Source organism: Phyllostomus hastatus, unplaced genomic scaffold, assembly GCF_019186645.2.
Source record: "Phyllostomus hastatus isolate PE091 unplaced genomic scaffold, TTU_PhHast_1.1 phas_scaffold_78, whole genome shotgun sequence".
Taxonomy (NCBI): Eukaryota; Metazoa; Chordata; class Mammalia; order Chiroptera; family Phyllostomidae; genus Phyllostomus; species Phyllostomus hastatus.
This window is the reverse complement of record NW_025334041.1, coordinates 71737511-71756052: the sequence shown is the minus strand read 5'-3', so window position 1 is coordinate 71756052 and position 18542 is coordinate 71737511. Positions and strand designations below refer to the sequence as shown.

At 38.7% G+C, this 18542-nt stretch overlaps 1 protein-coding gene and 1 non-coding gene across 2 annotated transcripts in view; one reads left to right on the top strand and one right to left on the bottom strand.

Moving 5' to 3' along the window:
- The window catches only part of RMND5A (required for meiotic nuclear division 5 homolog A), a 64714-nt gene that overhangs the window by 37778 nt on the left and 8394 nt on the right, over positions 1-18542 (top strand). Inside the window, exons 5-6 of the mRNA XM_045827457.1 lie at positions 12344-12510; positions 16672-16837. Coding sequence (XP_045683413.1) covers positions 12344-12510; positions 16672-16837 — 333 coding nt within the window. The remainder of the gene's footprint in view (positions 1-12343; positions 12511-16671; positions 16838-18542) is intronic.
- Positions 8482-8619, bottom strand: LOC123812267. The gene has a single exon (XR_006784547.1). It is a non-coding gene; the product is annotated as a small nucleolar RNA SNORA15 (small nucleolar RNA).

Sequence of the window (18542 nt, the reverse complement as noted above, 5' to 3'; positions counted from 1 at the left end):
TCACATCTGGGGTGTGTGTCAGAGAAATCAAGGGAGAATTATTTTTTTTCTTTTAGCTAAGGGAATATGGGAGATGTATAATACGAGGAATGGTTAGAGCTTACTTCACTTATCAATTGATCTGAATTCCCATGAGAGAAAGGGTTTCCTGTATCCAGGCTATACCGTCACTTTAGACTAGTAATTATAACTGAGCACTGTTGTTCAGGCAGGCTGAGATTGATATTTGAACTTCCATAATGGGCCAGGTTCTGTGCTAGTATTCTAAAAAAACAATATAATTGTAGCTAACTTGTATGTATAAAGAGAGCAAAGATTGTTATGATGGAGTTCTGTTCTAATTACCACTGTAAAATTTAATTATTTACTGTGAACTTGTTATGCTATGAATTGTCTGAAATTACTAAGCCATGATAAATACCATCCTAGAGAGAGTCAGCAAATTTTTGTGTAAAGGGCCAGATAGTAAATATTTTAGGCTTTGCAAGCCACATAAAGTTTCCATCACATGTTCTTCTTTGTTTTATTTTACAACACTTTCAAAATGTGAAAAACCAGCTTGGCCATCTGGCATACAAAATGCGCAGCAAGCCATATATGGCCCTTGACCATAGTTTGCTGACCCTTGTCCTAGAATTTTTTAATGTGAGGATTACTGGGTTATTTATTGAAAGAAAGAAAGGGGGTGGAAGAAAAAGAAAAGTTCCTAAAAGGAAGAAACTAGCTGATAGAAACAGTGATGTTGTTGTGAGATCATGGCCTTAGAATCCTGGTGTTTTAAAGTTGGCAGTATTTGAGACTATTATTACCAGAAAAAAAATTGTTTGGAAGATCCTTGTTGATTTCATAAAACACACATTTTTTTTTCTACTAACCTATTTAATTTTTATAACTTATTTTTATTGGGTTCTTGAACCAGCCCAGATAAACAGGTAGAGATAGATACATTTCTGTGTAAATTGATAAATTAGAAATTCCTGTATAAGTTAAATATGAGATAGGTAGGTACTATATTTTTGAAGATAGATGTTACTTAAATGGTACCATTAGCTATGATGCATAGTACCTTTATAATTTTTTTATTTTTTTAAAGCAGATTTCAGATTGTGATACACCTGGAAGATTAAATTCATATACCTCTAATACCTCTTAAATAAAGTATGGCAACCACTCTTCTGTCTCCTTTCCTATTTTGTATAGCTAAAACATCTATAAAGGGGAGTGAGAGAACCTAATAAAAATATATGGATTTTCCAGACGTTATATAGTGATTTGGAAATAATATATGTTATTCAAGGTAGTATTTATTATTTATCCATTAATTTCTCAGGCTTTTCATCAGAACTTTTATTGAGAGTGCTTACTGTGTACCAGAGATGGTGCTTAGTATTTGGACTTCCGCAGCAAAGTATGCAAGGCTTTTTCCTTTTGGAATGAAGGAAATTGATAAGACCCTTTTAACTTTGTTCTTTTTCTGTAATATCTAAATGTCTTACTGATAACTGTATCATATACATCAGTTTTTTCTGTAAATGTTTCCTGTTGTCTCAAGCAATGCCTTTCAGGCAAAGGGAAGACGTGTTCCATCCAGTTGGTGGTAACAGTGTAAATTACAGTAAAAGTTTTTTCATTTCACTTTTCTGGGACTATTGCCATGTTATTGATATCTACCAGCATGGGGGGATGTAGTGATAATTATAGTGTTGAGTACTTATAATGTGCTTAGCATTGTTCTGAGCATTTTACATGCATTAATATGTACTTTAACATGCATTATTTTAACAGATGTTTTACATGTATTAACTTATAATCCTCATAATAATCCTATGAAGTAGGTATTCATTTTACAGAGGAGGAATTGAGGTCTGGAACATACTACCTGAAAATCAAAAGATAGAGAGTCAAAGGTTATATGATAAATGCTTTACAAAATATTTCCTTAATACTCTCCTGTAAGAGATTTACTTCAGCATATTAGATGGTCCATCAGCAATCCTTAAGAAACTCATTAAATTTTGTGTCCAGTGTTTCCCATGCATATTTGATAAAAGAATCCTTGTCCACCCACACTCTCACAATGCCTATTAAAACCCACAAAATTGGAGTTCTATGGAATATAAGTTTGCAAAATGATAGTTTAATGGAAATCTCTATTACAACAACTCAAACTCTTCCAATTCTTGCCTATTACCACTGGATATAAGCAGTATTTACTTAGTATCTTTTATGGGTAAGGTGGAGAAAATTCACTCTGTGTGTAGTGAAAGTTGAAAAATGTAGGACATCAGTTTGGGGAACTGTGGTTCAGATATAAGGGGAAAATATCTTTCAATTATGTGGCATCTTCTTTTTGTACCTCTTGGGAGGAAAGCGTATGGAACCACCTAAGAAGGGAAAGAGGAAGGTGAGAGGCTGCAGTAGTTTCTTCCAGGCAGCCTAGGCAGTTGAAGAGATAGGCCAGCCAAAAAAATTAATGTGGAGAGAGGCCATGGAAGAAGTAGATGAGAAGGAAGTCTGGAGAGTGTTAGCTAGTAATTGCAAATAGTGAGAGACAATGGAAAGAAGGCAGAAAAGAATGATGATATGGTAGAGAGAAATGGCAGAAGAACAGTTAATTACACTTACAGATCAGGAAGCTGCCTACTTTTTGTTCCTGCCCTTATATTGGTGAGTTTGTATGTCCAATGGAAAGGATACATAAGGGAAGATAACACAATGGAATGTAAAGGCTAAGAGGGAAAAACATATTCGGGATAATAATATCATTTTCCATGGTCTGTTTTATGTTTGTTGCTGGCAAAATTTAAATGAAGTTCTAAGACAATAGATACTCCTCAGGAGGAAGAATAGCACTCATCTGGATATATTCTCACCATAGAATTGAATAGGCAAGCCATGACAATAGGGAAATTGAGAATCTCTATAAAAATAAGGGGAAAATTGAAATAAACTATCCATGGAATTGTTTTAAAGAGGAAGGAGTTAGACTAGGCCAGGACAGGGAGTTAAGAAGAAAGACACTGGAGTTTGGTGCTTGTAAAATGCCTATTATTAACTTAGGTTAATAAAATCTCTTGGTTTTGTGGTAGGAAACTAGCAGTAAATAAGGCAATGTTATATTTAAGTACTGTATTAAGAACCACCAGTGTACAGAACTGTGCTGATCAATAGGGTGGCCCCTGATACACCTGCTATTAGGCACATTTACCAAACTGCATTTCTGAGAAACTCATGTAAAGTTGGAAGTGTGTGTATTGTGTTTTTAAGTAGATTTAAATGTGTAATTCTACAGTTTGTACAGTTTCTTAAATGCTATGTTAAGGACAAAGATTCACACCAATTCTGAGATGAGTAAAATGTTAGTAATTCCAGTGATGGAGTCAACTCTTATTTGAGAAATTACCATTGAAAATCTCTCAGAAATAATACGTTAACTATCCATTTCAGTCTCTAAAGCAAAGTTTATAGGGTTCCTAACTTTTGGCTGAACTTTCATTTTCATTTTTGCAGTTCTCTGAATTTTTATGCACTTGATTTAGTCACCAGTAATGATCAGCCAAGTCCATACCTGTGGAGTAAATAAATGTCACTCATTTCCCTGAACTTCATTTTTTACCCCCAAGACTACAGGCCTAAAGGAAACTAGAAAAAGGAGATACTCGTAAGCCTTGAAAAATGCAATGACAGATTGTAGTGGAGTGTACTGTGGGAATTGGCAAGAAGCATTTTTATTTCACTATTACCAGAAATAGACACCAGCACAGATTGGCCAAATTGTGAAAGGAGGGAGAAAAACAGATTAATTCTGTCAGTTAGATTCCTGGGGGAGAACCGCAAACTGAAGGTAGAATCTTGTGTTAATTATTTTTGGAATGATATGGAAATTCTAAATGTGGAGCTAACAATGTGCCAAGTCTTTTTTAGAGACCTGACAAGTAGGATAATTAATGCTTAGTGTTTCTGTGGGGTAACTGTGTAGATGTGGGTTGCTAATAAGTAAGTATGATTGTTTTAGGGTCTTTTTATGGAAGAGGCCCAAAAGGTCTGGAGGATGCAGGGGCAGTGAACAGAGATAGACAGTTGTTACATTGTGACCTTAATGGGTGTCATCTCTTTGTCTGCAGTATTTCTCTAAAAAGGAGTGGTTCCAAAGCTGATGATGCTCAGTTCTAGCCTACATTGGAGATTTGGGAGCAGAATTTCTTTTTAAAAAAAATCACAGTAAAGTTATAATATAACTGAATGTTTACTAGCCTGCTGGTTTATGCTATAGTGGTGATTTGTTTATTAAAAATTAAAAATCAAAAGTGTTCTGCTACAATGCCATTATCCAGAGTATAGCATTCTATATCCTCAAATCACTAACTAGATTTATCTCTTTTTGGTCATGTTTTCTAGTGCTTTGTAGACAGTGGGTTAATCTTTTGGTTCTGATTATAGTTTTGTGCTTTGCCGGTTTTCGATTTGGTTGTTACAAGGTTCATTAAGCCTGTGACTATCTTCTACCCCTATTTTTGCCCCATGGATCAAATACCCAAATACTCAGTGTGAACTTCTAGCTAAGAAAACTTGAAACATTTTTTAAGGGGATTAACTCATACATGCACATTGTCATATTCTCACACAGTTGCTTCTATAAAAAGTAAAGTGGCACAGAGTATTACATGGAAGTACCCATGCAACTTTTTAAAAATATAATCTTAAATATACTTTTTTTTTTAAGATTTTTTTTATTTATTTATTTTTAGAGAGGGAACGGGGGGGGAGAGAGAGAGAGAGAGAGAGAAACATCAATGTGCGGTTGCTGGGGGTTATGGCCTGCAACCCAGGAATGTACCCTGGCTGGGAATCGAACCTGGGACACTTTGGTTCCCAGCCTGCGCTCAATCCACTGAGCTACGCCAGCCAGGTTAAATATACTTTTCTTACTGAAAATATGACTTTGAAGAATTGTAACAGTTCATCCATTCAGTAAACACATGCTAAGTTATTATTGAATGTCTTTTAGTGCCAGTCTCTGTGTACAGTGCTTTAACCAGTCTCCTCTTTTAATGCTCACAACCCTTCCAAGTGCCCGCATTTAATAGTAAGGAAATAGGCTTTTAGAGAATTAGGTAGTAGATTGCCCAAATTCACACTGCAGAGCTAGATTTAAGTCCACAAATAGTTGATTCTTTTAACCTATACCCCTTATCTGTATATCCCTTTCAAAGTAGGGGGTGTGAGAAGATGAGCAAGACACAATCCCTGACTTATGAGACCAGAAACCTTCCTACCAAATAGATTATACAGTGAGCCGTGTGAGAGGTTCAAGTGAAGAATATCTAAAGTTCAGTGAATTATTAGGAAAATTATGGAAAGTATGGTAATTCAGCCTGGGCCTTGAATTTTTCAACCCTATTTTCAGCTACTCAATTTGTGTTTGTACTTTTGTAAAAAATTAACTAGCACCTATGTTGGGAGAAAGGCTTTTAATTTTGTAGAGGGAACAAGTCTTCTCACTGGATTAGCTTTAATTCACCTGGACACATCACTGTTGATGGTAATGCAAGTTGCTAGACCAGATTATCTGAACATGTTTGCATGTTTTTCTTGGCCTGCACCTCTCTACCTTCATTCTATTCTCAGTGGGCCTATTTTCCTTCTTTAATTTTTCATATTACATGACTGATGCCTTTAATTTATCCTGTTGGACAACCCCTGCTTTCTTCATCCACTGCTTGCATAATATCCCTTCCTGGCATAAACCCTTTGGTTTTCTAGCCTAGCCCTCCTTTGCCTTAAAAAAGAAGAGTGGAGGGGCAGGCATCTTGGTGGAAAATAGAAAACTAATCTTATTTTTTTTCTAATTCTTCCAGGTCCATGGTAATAGAACATAGAATCCCAAACTTGATCAGTTCCTCAAATTTACATCTTTCTTTATTGTACTGCTGTGAGCCTTCCTTGTCTTTATAAAGTAACCTCCTGCCTCTAAGATCCCTATGTTCTTTCTCTCTATTGCACCTATGGACAACCCTCTCTGTACAATATGCCCAAATTTGATGTACCACAGTTTGAATAACACTGGTTCTCCAACAACACAGTTCAAATTTCAGTTACCGTAATATATGTTAACTGTGAATAATTGCATAACTTCCATGTCAACTCTTCAGTCTACAAATCACTATATAAATAACAGGTGTGCCTCATGATCACCCTTAGTCACATCACTTCCTTCTAATAAGTCAGTGATTGGGTCACTCTGCATCTGTTATATATCACACCCTCGGACAGCAAGTGTGTGGTTGTGTTGGCACCTCTCTCCCAGTGATAAACCCATGCAACATATTACATGGATTACTTAGAGAGACTTGGTGAACAAAAATGAATTACTAGAAGTTTAATAGAATGTTATTAGAAAGATTTGAAAGTGAAAACAACAAAGTGAAGCTGTGACAAAACCTAGGCCTGCACAAAGCTGTGGTAAAAAAGCATATGAGAACAGTTTTATGAATATAAAAATCAAGTTTGCTTCAACATCTTACAATTAAAATTTCACAGGAAATAGAAAGCTCCTTGTGGTTTAAATGATGGATCATATATTCTGCTTTGGATTGAAGACTTAAAAAAAAAGACAAAAACAGCTCGGTTTAACTAACATTCAGGCCAAAGCATTGAAGTTAGTAACCTCATTGAAAGAAAATAGATCAGACTTCTGGTCAAGATGAGGCATAGGTAAGCACAGCTTGCTTTCTTACACAACCACATCAAAATTACAACTGAACAACAGAATACACATCATCAGAACCGTCAGAAATCAAGTTGAATGGAAGTCCAACAAATACACAAAGAAACCATATCCATCCAGACTGTTATGTGACATGGAGACGTGGAATGGGCTGGTCCCACTCCCATGTGTGGTGGATAAAAATTCAGGAGGAATATCTCAGGAGCGAGGAGCACCAGCCCCACACCAGGCACCCCAGCCTAGGGTCCCAGTGCCAGGAAGATAAGCCTACGTAACTACTGACTGTAAAAACCAGTGGTGTTTAAGTCAGTCATATGAACTCTACTGATTCCCAAACAGTGCCTCTTAAAGGGCCTGAACATGGACTTACTTAGACCCACTCCCTCTGAACTCCAATACCAGGGTAGCAGCTCGAAAGGATCCAGTGGCATGTGGGGAGGAACTAAAATGTCTGCCATCAGGGTAAGAGCTGGGGGGGGACAGCTTTTTCTGAAACAGAAAACTGGGCAGAGGCCATTGTTCCTTTTCTGAACCCTCCCCCAACAGAGCCATAGAGCCGGTAGGTGGGGGATATACCTGAGACTCTATTAACCTGGCTCACATGGTTTGCACCACCATGGGGAAATCCTAAAGCTCTGCCCTACCCAATTTACAGACCACCCATGCTGTTAACAGTGGCTTTTCTGTATGAATGGGTAATCTCAGCGCAGACTTGACATCTTCCTAAGTCCTCTCAAGTGACAACCAGCCTCAGTGAGCCACCATACATCTGGCTAAGCAGCCCCAGGCTTGGCATTAGCAGCAGTCAGCTTTGGATCACAGTTTGGCCTTACCTGGGAACCTTCAAGTCCAGCACAAGTGTCAGTCACCTGAGGATTGCTTTTGTAGCTCATGCTTGGTGGCCTCAGGTGGAACATAGGTGGTAGCTGACCCTGGCCTGCACCACCCAGGAAACCCCAGAGCTTGTGCACCCAGTGGACAACTATAGACCATGTTGGAGCACCACCACTCTGCCCCTTGCACAGCTGATCCTCCACAGAGGGTAGAAGTTGGTAGTCAGTAGTCACAGCTAATCCTTGTAGCTGACTGGGTAAATCTCTCCCATTGATCTGCCAATAGCATCAAAGCTCAACTGCAAGGAGAGGGTGTACTCAGTTCACCGGAAGGGTGCACCTCGAGTACCCAGGTTGGGTAATAGCGGGAGTCGGTGCCACTGGCCACTACAGGACACCTGCTACTTTAGGCCATGCTACCAAGACAGAGAGTCATAGCAGCTTGACCTAACATAAAGAAAGAAACACAGGGAGGCTGCCAAAATGAGGAGACAAAGAAACATGGCCCAAATGAAAGAACAGATCAAAACTCCAGAAAAAGAACTAAATGAAATGGAGATGAGCAATTTATCAGATGCACAATTGAAAACACAGATTATGAGGGTGCTCAAGGAACTTAGTACCTCAACAGGCTAAAAAAGACCTGGGCATATCGTTGCTTTGATTCTTGGATGAAGCCAAGAAGAAGAAAAAAGAAAATGTACCAACATTTGCATCATGGGAGTGCCCAAAGGAGAAGAGAAAGAGCAAGAAATTGGAAATCTACTTGAAAAAAAAATAACAAAAGAAAACTTCCCTAATTTGGTGAGGAAGTAGACATGCAAGTCGAGGAAGGACAGAGTCCCAAACAAGATGGATGTAAAGAGGCCCACTCCAAGACACATCATAATTAAGATGCCAAAGGTTAAAGATAAAGAGAGAATCTTTTTTTTTAAAGTAATGATATGCTATGAAGACACTTTGCGTACCATCATAGTCACTTTAAAGGGAAGACTTTACTTTTGTATGGTGTCTGGCTGTGTAAACTACTAAGAAAAAGAACACAGTATTCAGCCAAGCCCTAAAGAGAAAATCTTAAAAGCAGCAAGAGAAAAGCAGTGGGTTATCTATAGGGGAATGCCCATAAGACTGTCAGCTGATTTCTTAAACTTTGCAGGCTAGAAGGGATTGGAAAGGAATATTCAGTCATGAGAAGCAGGGACCTTCAACCAAGATTGCTCTATCAGTGATATCAAATGATACCCAGCAAAGGTATCATTTAGAATCAAAGGGCAGATAAAGAGATTCCCAGACAAGAAAAAATTAAAGGAGTTCATCATCACCAAACCATTATTATATGAAATGTTAAAGGGACTTACTTAAGAAAAAGAAGATGATCAAAACTATGAACAATAAAATGGCAATAAACACATTACGTACCAACAATTGAATCTAAAAAACTAAGCAAACAAGAATACCAAGGGCAGAATCATGGATATAGTTTTTTGTTGGTTACCAGGATGGGGGGATGTGAGGGGAGGGGTGAAGAGGTGAGAGTATTAAGTACTGAATGGGTCACAGAATAGTTGTGGGGATGTAAAGTATAGTATAGGAAATGGAATAGCCAACGAAATTGTATGCGTGACCCATTAACATGAATAAAGGGGTGCATTTTGCATGAGGGAGTGCAGGGTGCTTGGTTGGGGTGGGCAAAGGGGGAAAAGTTGGGGGAACTGTAACAATTTAATCAGTAAAATATATGAGGTCTGTCTGGTAAAAGTTCAGCCATTATTAATATAATGGGAATGGTTTGCATGACATCAATGTAATCTGGCAGCCAAGGAGAGTACACTGGAATGTGCATCATGAACAATGATGACTTCACTGCACTGGTCATTGGGGCAGTAGATACTGTTGAGTAAGCATGTGTACTGTGTGGCCATCATATTCAAATGACTGAGTGAGTAGAGCAACTGATCTGCATCAGATTTTGCGTTAAAGTTTGAACAGTCCTTTGTGGAAACTGTTTGGATGATTCAGAATATTGCATCTATGGGCAACTAGTAAGTGGCAGCTTTATCACGATAAACACACTCACTCATGCATCATGTCTTATGCAGAGTTTTTTGGCAAAACATCAAGTCACCCAGGTTACTCAGCCACCTTATATTTCAGGTTTGGCACCCTGCAACTTCTGGGTTTTCCCAAAACTAAAAACACCTTTGAAGGGGAAGAGATTTCAGACTATTGATGAGATTCAGGGAAATTTTAAAGAAAAATTCAGGAAAATATGATGGGGCAGCTGATGGTGATTGGGAGAACTGTGTGAGTTCCCAAGGTGCTTACTTTGTAGGGAACTGAGATGTCATTGTCCTGTGTATGATGTTTCTTATATTTTGTATCTTTTTCAATAAATGTCATTGTCTCAGAAGTTATCATGAATTCACCAATGTTAAGTTATCTGGGGAAGCTGCTAGTGTGGATCAGAATGTTGCTGTGAGATTTATATCCAGAGTTCAAAGATCAGCTAAGATGGATGTTATGATTGCCAAGGAATGCAACCCCATCAAGAACTTACACAACAAAAGATGTAGGGTCGTGAAGTGGTCATAAAAGAGATAAAGGTATATGAACTTTTTTTTTTTAATTAGGAGAGAACACATAGTGACTGTACGACCTATGCTTATCTGTCCAGTTATTTGTGGCAAAGGAATTGGGGGGGTCAGGAAAATATAAATGCGTTTGCCAAAGTACAGGCCTGGGGGTATGAGACTGAGGTCCTATCGGGCAAGGGCTTCACCTTGGTGCTTATGTATTTGGGGGGTATATCATCCCTAGTTTAGAAAATGAAATTTTGCTGGGGAGAGAAGCTTATAAATAGTTATTCTAAACCCCTTCCCTTTTGAGATTTAGGCTTAATACAATATTTAGAAGTTAAATGAATTTAATACATATAATTCATTATTTCTTGTCATTCAGATAGAACGACAAGAAATAAAACTAAGAAACAGACATATGAAAACTTGTATCCTATGAATTTGGGTTTTGCATTCTCCTGCATTCCATCACCTCATTTTTGTAATGGACGTCAATTTACTTTTCTAAAAATTTCAGGGGAAGGGGCAGGAATTAGCAATGCTAGTTTTTTTCTGATTATTTTGTAGCTTTATAACAGAATTTGAAAATGTGTACAAATAAATTCAAGTAATAAATTAGAAATTACATGGTCTAAAACACCTCCAGGTTAAAAAATAGGGCACTTATATTTATAGCTTGAAAAACTTGAATTTATAATTTGTGGTTTGAATTGTAGGATATGTAATTTGCAATTACTTTGTTAGCTTTTTGATGAAAATGGAAGAAATTTTGTTTACTTTTGCATTAGCTTAATTATGTATTATCTTTTTACATGTAAGAGTAGTATATGTTTACTGTAGAAAACTTGGAAGACATAGACAGCATAGACTACTTCTAAAATCATTGTCATCTGGAGTACTGTCAGCTGCTGTTCATTCATGTGTCCTCACGGTTGTTTTTAGCCCCTTGGTGTTTGGTGCTCAAATAGTTGGTGTCCTGTTCTGATTTATCATAGCCGATGTTATAGTAGCTGATAAATAATGTGTGAAATCCAACTTTTGGGGAGTCATTAATGTTAAATATTCTGTCAACTAGAAGTTACTTTTCTCTATACATCACACCATTTTTTCCCCTCCCTTAACATATCCAGTGGTCCTTGGTAAATTGTGTTAGGTGGGGAATATTTGTCCAACTAAAGGTCAAGTTAAAGAAGAATGTAATACTAATGGCTTCTATATCTTGATATGCTAAAAAAAATCAAAATAATGCTTCTTACCACTTGATTGCAAAATTGAATTTAACTGCTGGCTGTTACACATTTCTGTTTTAGTGCTTACCTGAACTGGTAGTTCCAACTCAAGATTGGTTATTCAAACTGTTTGTACTAAGAGGCCTGAGTCGCTGTTGTTTGGATCATCAGTATTTTTTCTCATTAGTTCTATGTTTGTTCATATCTTTCTGGCACAGTGTAATACACTATAGCAGTGGCGTCAAACTCATTTTTACCAGGGGCCACATCAGCCTTGTGGTTGCCTTCAAAGGGCCAAATAACTTTAGTACTGTATAAATGTGACTACTCCTTAACTGTTGAGGGTTTGAAATTACATTCGGACCTTTGAAGGCAACCACGAGGCTGATGTGGCCCAGGTGAAAACGAGTGTGACGTCCCTGCTTAGGATGTTTACATGGCTTTATGTGCCTGATCAGCCTGAAAGCAACTTAAGAGTAAATACTGGTGTTTACTGTTGTTAATTCCAAAGTGAGTAGCACAAAATCTTGCACCTAACAAAAGTTTAAAGACTGATAGTTCCCTTTCAGAATCTGGTGATTCATTTTCAGTTTAACAGGAAAAAAGTAGTGGATCTAGGCAATTCACTAGTGAGTCTCATGGCTGACACCTTCTTCAAAATGTGGCCTAGCACAATTCCAGATCTGTCATGTAACTTATCAGAGTCAATTATGCCTTAGTATAAAAGTATATTAAGTATGTAATTGTCATCTAACAATATTTTTTTCTTTTTTTCATTGGTTGAAAGCCTCTTCAGTTTTAATTGTTATGCTTACTTTTATACAAATGTCTCTGGGCCTAGGGATTGATGTTACCACCAACTTCCACAAGATGGCAGACCAAACACTTTTTTTCATGTTACTAGGTTTCAAACAATTTTTAATACACCTCACTTAAGCTGTTAATAATTGTTAAAATTGTGTTTGCTTTTTTCTTTAGGTGGGCAGTATCAAACCGAGAAATGCTTATAGCCCAAAACAGCTCCTTGGAATTTAAGCTACATAGACTGTATTTTATTAGCTTGCTAATGGGTGGAACTACAAATCAGCGGGAAGCATTGCAATATGCTAAAAATTTTCAGCCATTTGCCCTAAATCATCAAAAAGGTGAGTCCCGAGTCACATATTTTTAATGTATTTTATTTTGTTTTTTAATTATATTTTATTGATTATGCTATTATAGTGGTCCCAAATTTTTCCCCTTTTTGCCCCCTCCCTTGGTCCCCCACACTTCCTTAGGTAATCTCCACACCATTGTTCATGTCCATGGGTCAGGCGTAGGTTTTTTGGCTACTCCATTTCCTGTACTGAAGTTTACATCCCTGTGACTCTTCTGTAACTACCTATTTGTTCTTCTCAGTACCCTCCCCTCTTCACCCATTCCCCCACAACACCCTCCCGTCCGGCACCCATCAAAATGCTCTCTGTATCCTTGATTCTGTTTCTGTTCCTCTTGTTTGCTTAGTTTTTTAGATTCAACTGTTGATAGGTATGTATTTATTGCCATTTTATTGTTCATAGTTTTGATCATCTTCTTTTTCTTAAATTTAAGTCCCTTTAAGATTTCATAGAGTAATGGTTTGGTGATGATGAACTCCTTTAGTTTTTTTCTTGTCTGGGAATCTCTTTATCTGCCCTTTGATTGTAAATGATGCCTTTGCTGGGTAGAGCAATCTTGGCTATAGGTCCCTGCTTTTCATGACTTTGAATATTTCTTTTCAATCCCTTTTAGCCTGCAAAGTTTCTTTTAAGAAATTAGCAGATAGTCTTAAGGGAACACCCTGTAGGTAATTAACTGCTTTTCCCTTGCTGCTTTTAAGGTTCTTTGTCTTTAACCTTTGGCATTTTAATTATGATGTGTTTTGGAGTGGAGTTTGTATGCATCTTGTTTGGGATTCTCTATGCTTCCTGGACTTGCATGTCTATTTATTTCATCAAATTAGGGCAGTTTTCTTTCATTATTTTTTCAGATAGATTTCCAATTTCTTGCTCTTTCTCTTCTCCTTCTGGCATACCCGAAATACAAATGTTGGAATGCTTGAAGCTGTCCCAGGGCTGGTTACACTGTCCTCATTTTTTTGGATTCTTTTTTATTTATTGTTGTTCTAATTGGTTGTTTTTTGACTCCGTATGTTCCAAATCGCTGATTTGATTCTCGGCTACATCCACTCTAGTGTTGTTTCCCTGTAAATTGTTCTGTATTTCAGTCAGTTTATCCTTTGTTTCTGACTGTATCTTTTTTTGCTGTTGAGGTCCTCACTAAATTCTTAAATATCCTTATAACCAGTGTTTTGAACTCTGTATCTGATAGATTGCTATCTCCGTTTTGTTTAGTTCTTTTTCTGGAGTTCTGATCTGTTCTTTCATTTGGGCCATGTTTCTTTGCCTTTTCATTTTGGCAGCCTCCTTCTGTTTGTTTTCATGTTTAGGTCGAGCTACTATGACTCCCTGTCTTTGTAGCATCAGCTAATGTAGCAGGTGTCCTCCAGTGGCACTTCCTCCACTATTACCCACACTGGATACTCGAGGTACACCCTTTGAGTGGGCTGATTATACTCTCATCTTGTAATTGAGCCATGATGACTGTTGGCAGGTCACTGGGAGGGATTTACCCAGGCCAGTCAGCTGCAAGGACTGGTTGTGACCACTGACCACCAACTTACATCCTCCGTGGAGGATCAGCTATGCAGGGGCAGTGTGGTAGTGCTCCAGTGTGGTCTGTAGCTCTCCACTGGGTGCACTGTTCTGGGGTTTCCCAGGTGGTGCTGGCCAAGGTTAACCCCCACCTTTGTTCTGCCTGGGGCCACCCTGCCTGACTATAAAGCAGTCTGAGATGGCTGCTGCTTGTGCTGAGTTTGGAGTTTCCCAGATGAAGCTAAGCTGTTAGTCTAGACTGGCTGCTGCTAGTGCCAGGCCTGGGGCCACTTAGCAAGAGATACAGGGGGCTAGGGGCTCACTGAGGCCAGCTGTTCCTTGTTAGGAAGCTGTGAAGCTAAAGCCAAGACCTGCCATACATATGGAAACAACATTGTTAACTGTTTGGGTATCCTGGTAAATTGGGTGGGATGGAGTCTGAAGGGATCTCCAGGGTGGGGCAAACAGTGTTAGCCAGGTTGATGGAATCTCAGATGTGGCATTTGCCTGCTGGCTGTGTGGCTATGTGCGGGGGAGGGTTCAGAAAGGAGACAGTGGCCTCTGTCCATCTTTCTCTCTGGGAGGAAGCTGGTCCCCCAGTTCTCACCTTGATGCTAGACACTTCAGTTTCTCTCTGTATGCCACCAGTGCCTTCCAGCTGCTTCCTCAGTGCTGGAACTCAGAGGGAGTGAGTCTGAGTAAGTCTGTGTGTGGGTTCCTTAAGAGAAACTGGTTGGGTCTCCAGCAGGTTTTTCCACTGACTCAATTACCCATGATTTTTGCAGGTAGGAGTTATGGAGACTTATCCTATTGGCACTGGAACCCTTGGCTGGGATGCCTGGTGTTGGCTGGAATCCCTTGCTCCCTTAAATACTCCTTCCGAATTTTTATCACCAAATGTGAATGTGGGATCAGCCCTCTCTGTGTCTCTGCCCCTCCTCCCAGTCTGCATGGATGTGGTTTCTTTAATTCCTCAGTTGTCAGACTTCCATTCAGCTTGATTTCCGATGGTTCTTGGTGGTGGTGGTTCTATATATATTAGTAGTAATTTTAATGTGGTTGTGCAAGGAAGTGAGCCATGTTTACCTATGTGGCCATCTTGACAGGAAGTCTAAGTGAATCATGTTTTTAATTTTTGCAGCAGACCTGTAGCCACCACTGGAATTGAATCATATCTTAAGTAGATCTAATATGTGCTTCCTAGTGAATGGAAACAGTTGTAGATGATACTCACAGAAAAAGCTGTGACTGGGTCTGGAGCAAAAAAAGTATTAAGACTCATAAGTGAAATGCCAGATCAAATGCAGCCTAGCAAATACTAAACTATATTGTTATGAAACAGAGAAAATCAGATGAAGCCAACTTATGAGTCGGGTTAGATTGACAGGCCTCAAATTGGAATTCAAATATTTAGAAGCAGAAATGCTCTTTCGTTCAGATCATGATGGCTCTAATGTAGTGAACTGAAATATTAGCCAAGAAATTAATGCACACTCAATACAGCTTGCTTTATTTTCAAGACATTCGTCAACTTTTCACCTGGATAGGTACAAAACCAAATAGTATCTTTCAAGAATAAAGATTGCACACAGAGCCCTCTTAGATTAAGTTAATTTAAAGCAGGTAATTTCTTCAGTGCTCTATACATAATTACTCAGTAGCCAAAGGACATTGGGTGAATTTTCAGGAGATTTGCATCTGGGCCTTGGCCTCACTATGTACTTCCAAGCTTTATGACTTTGTAAAAGTCATGTTACGTTTCCGATTCTATTTTTTTTTTTGTAAACATTGGAAATAAGTTTTTATTACTGATCTCTCTAACAGTAAGCTTTCCGTGGATACTTTGTGTGGAGCTATATCAAGTTATTGATGTTGAGAAACTGAGGCTGAGTGGAGAGAGGAATTCTCTGAAATAACTAGTCACTCTTCCTTAAAAAAAAGTCAGAAAGAGACATTGCATTTGGGGGGATTTGATACTAAACTGAGAGGAGATATGAGAAAGAGGGAAGTGTGCACTTGCTCCCCCTTCCCTGGGGCATGGAATTTTCCCTTCCAAGGCATGTTGGCAAGACTTGGAGTTCCCTCTCCTTACTGAGATTCCCAATTCGATACCCTTGTTCCAGCTTTTGTCCGTCCAGTATTTGCTGCCTGTCATTTTGAATGCCCACCACTTCTCCTGGGTTTCTATACAATCATGCCCTTGTTCTTGGTGTGTCCCTGGCCCCCATGCTGCTGTTACTGCCACAGCAGAGTGTTTCAGAGCACCCCTGGGTGTCACAGTGGAAGTAGTGGGTAGTTCTACAGTCAAATAATATGTGGTGGCCCCTTTTATAGCATAATTATTGTTCTTGAAAATAATGGTAATTGTACTACACTATTTGTAACTATAAAATAACTGCAAGACCAATGTTGAGTGCTTTCTTTTTTTCCCTCCCTTTTCTCTGTACTGTTTTTTCAAGGTGAAGGGAGAAGCCAAGCTTAAAGACCAGAATTCTAAAAGACATTGTGAATAAATTATTTTAGGCTGTGTCAGTTTCGGGGATTCTTGTCTTTCTCAGCCTATTATTACCTGCAGGCCAGCTCTATTTCAGGTATAATCATTCACACCTCTAAGTTGCTGCTGCTTTTGTTTAGACATTCAGGTGTTGATGGGAAGCCTCGTGTACCTGAGACAAGGGATTGAGAACTCACCATATGTTCACCTGCTTGATGCAAACCAGTGGGCTGACATTTGTGACATCTTTACACGGGATGCCTGTGCCCTCCTGGGGCTTTCTGTGGAATCCCCTCTCAGTGTCAGGTATGGAAATTGGTCCTATTACTGAAATGTGCATCATATTGGTTAGTTCTTAACTTGTTGCCTAGTTCTTGATGTTTAAAGCCGAGAGATTGTCTTTCCAAAGAAGAGTGCAGTTGGTATTTTAAGAGATTGTCATGATTGACAGTGACAGTTCTAGAGCAGCAGTTTCTAAAGTGTAATCTGTGAACCTGGGGGGTCTTGAGCCTTTTCCACTAGGTTGACATTTGCACAGATGGTGCAGAAACAGTGGTGAGTTAATTGCTTGAGCCTTAGCACAGATCAGAGCAGTGGTCTGAAAAATCCCATTTTCCTCACCACCACACACTTGCAGCTTAAGACATGCTGGTTTTACTTAAGAATGTTCTTGATAAAACATTAAAATGATTAGTTTTATTAAATATTGACTTTTGAGTACACATCTTTTTAATATTTGTGTGACGCAGTAGGAAGTTCATATAAAACACTTCAGCTTCATGCCCAAATATGATTACCATCTCAGGAAAAAGCACCTGTATGTTGTTAGAGTTATGAGCTAATAAGCTAGTTTTTTTCTTTTATTTTTATGGAACACAGCTGTTACTTGAAAGAATCACTAAAAGACAGACTACAATTATTCATATTCAGGTGTTTAGCATATATTTTTTAAAATAAACAAAGTGAGCCTGTTATCAAGGAAAGCAACTGACAGTATCTTTTGCCATAATGATAAAATTAAAATTTTGAGCTAAAATAGAAATTTTGGAAAACTTGTACTGCCACTGTGAGCTTGCCAGCTTTCCCATATTTAAAGACTTTTCTGATTTGCTTGGTGATATTAATGAAATTTTTTTGATAATGTATAATTAGATATGCTAATTCTTTGCAGGTCTTCTCACACATTTACTTTGGGCTTGGAAAATAGGGGGTTTTGAGTAAGAATATAATTTATAACATGTATTGTGTATTATTTTTAAGTGAATTAATATTTAAAAAATTTTTTGTTTTAATTCTAGTGCAATATCCACAACAAATGCTCTTTGATATCCTTAATATTTAAGTATGCAAAGAGGACCAGAAACCAAAAGGTTTAAGAACCTGTTTTAAGAAAATAACTTTTTTACTCTTCATTTAATTCCTCAAGTGTTTTTAATTTCTGCTGTGTGCCTGGCAATGTGTGGGGTACAGTCTGCGTCCCATAGGGTGCGCCATCAGACTGCAGGAGACACTCGTGCATTTACCTATAATGCAGGGCCAGGCCCAGGCCCAGGCTGCAGGTCAGGTTGTCTGGGGACCAGACTCTGAAATGGGTCGAGATTGACAGGAAGAGGTTACTGGGATCAGCCCTTGTGGTGGGGATAAAAGCAGCAAGATTAGGCAGAGGGAAAAGTTGAAATGTGAACGCAGGCTAACCAAAGGCCTCAGCCCATCCCTGAGGACCTCCAATATTGGGACAGCAGGGCTGGGCTTTTGTATCCATGTGGAACATTCATCAGATGTGACCCTAGTCAGTGGAAAGTCCTGAAGAGGGACTGTGCTGAGAATTGACTGGGGCACTTCTAGATCTGAGTATTTGTACCCTGAACAGGGGCGATCTGGCTCTAGAAGGAACCATGCAAGAAAATGTTTCAGAATGTCATTAATGACTGATAGATAGAGCCCGTTAAGTCTGGTGGTTCTGTATAACTTAAAACCTATGTGTGCGCATGTACACACGTGCTAATTTAGC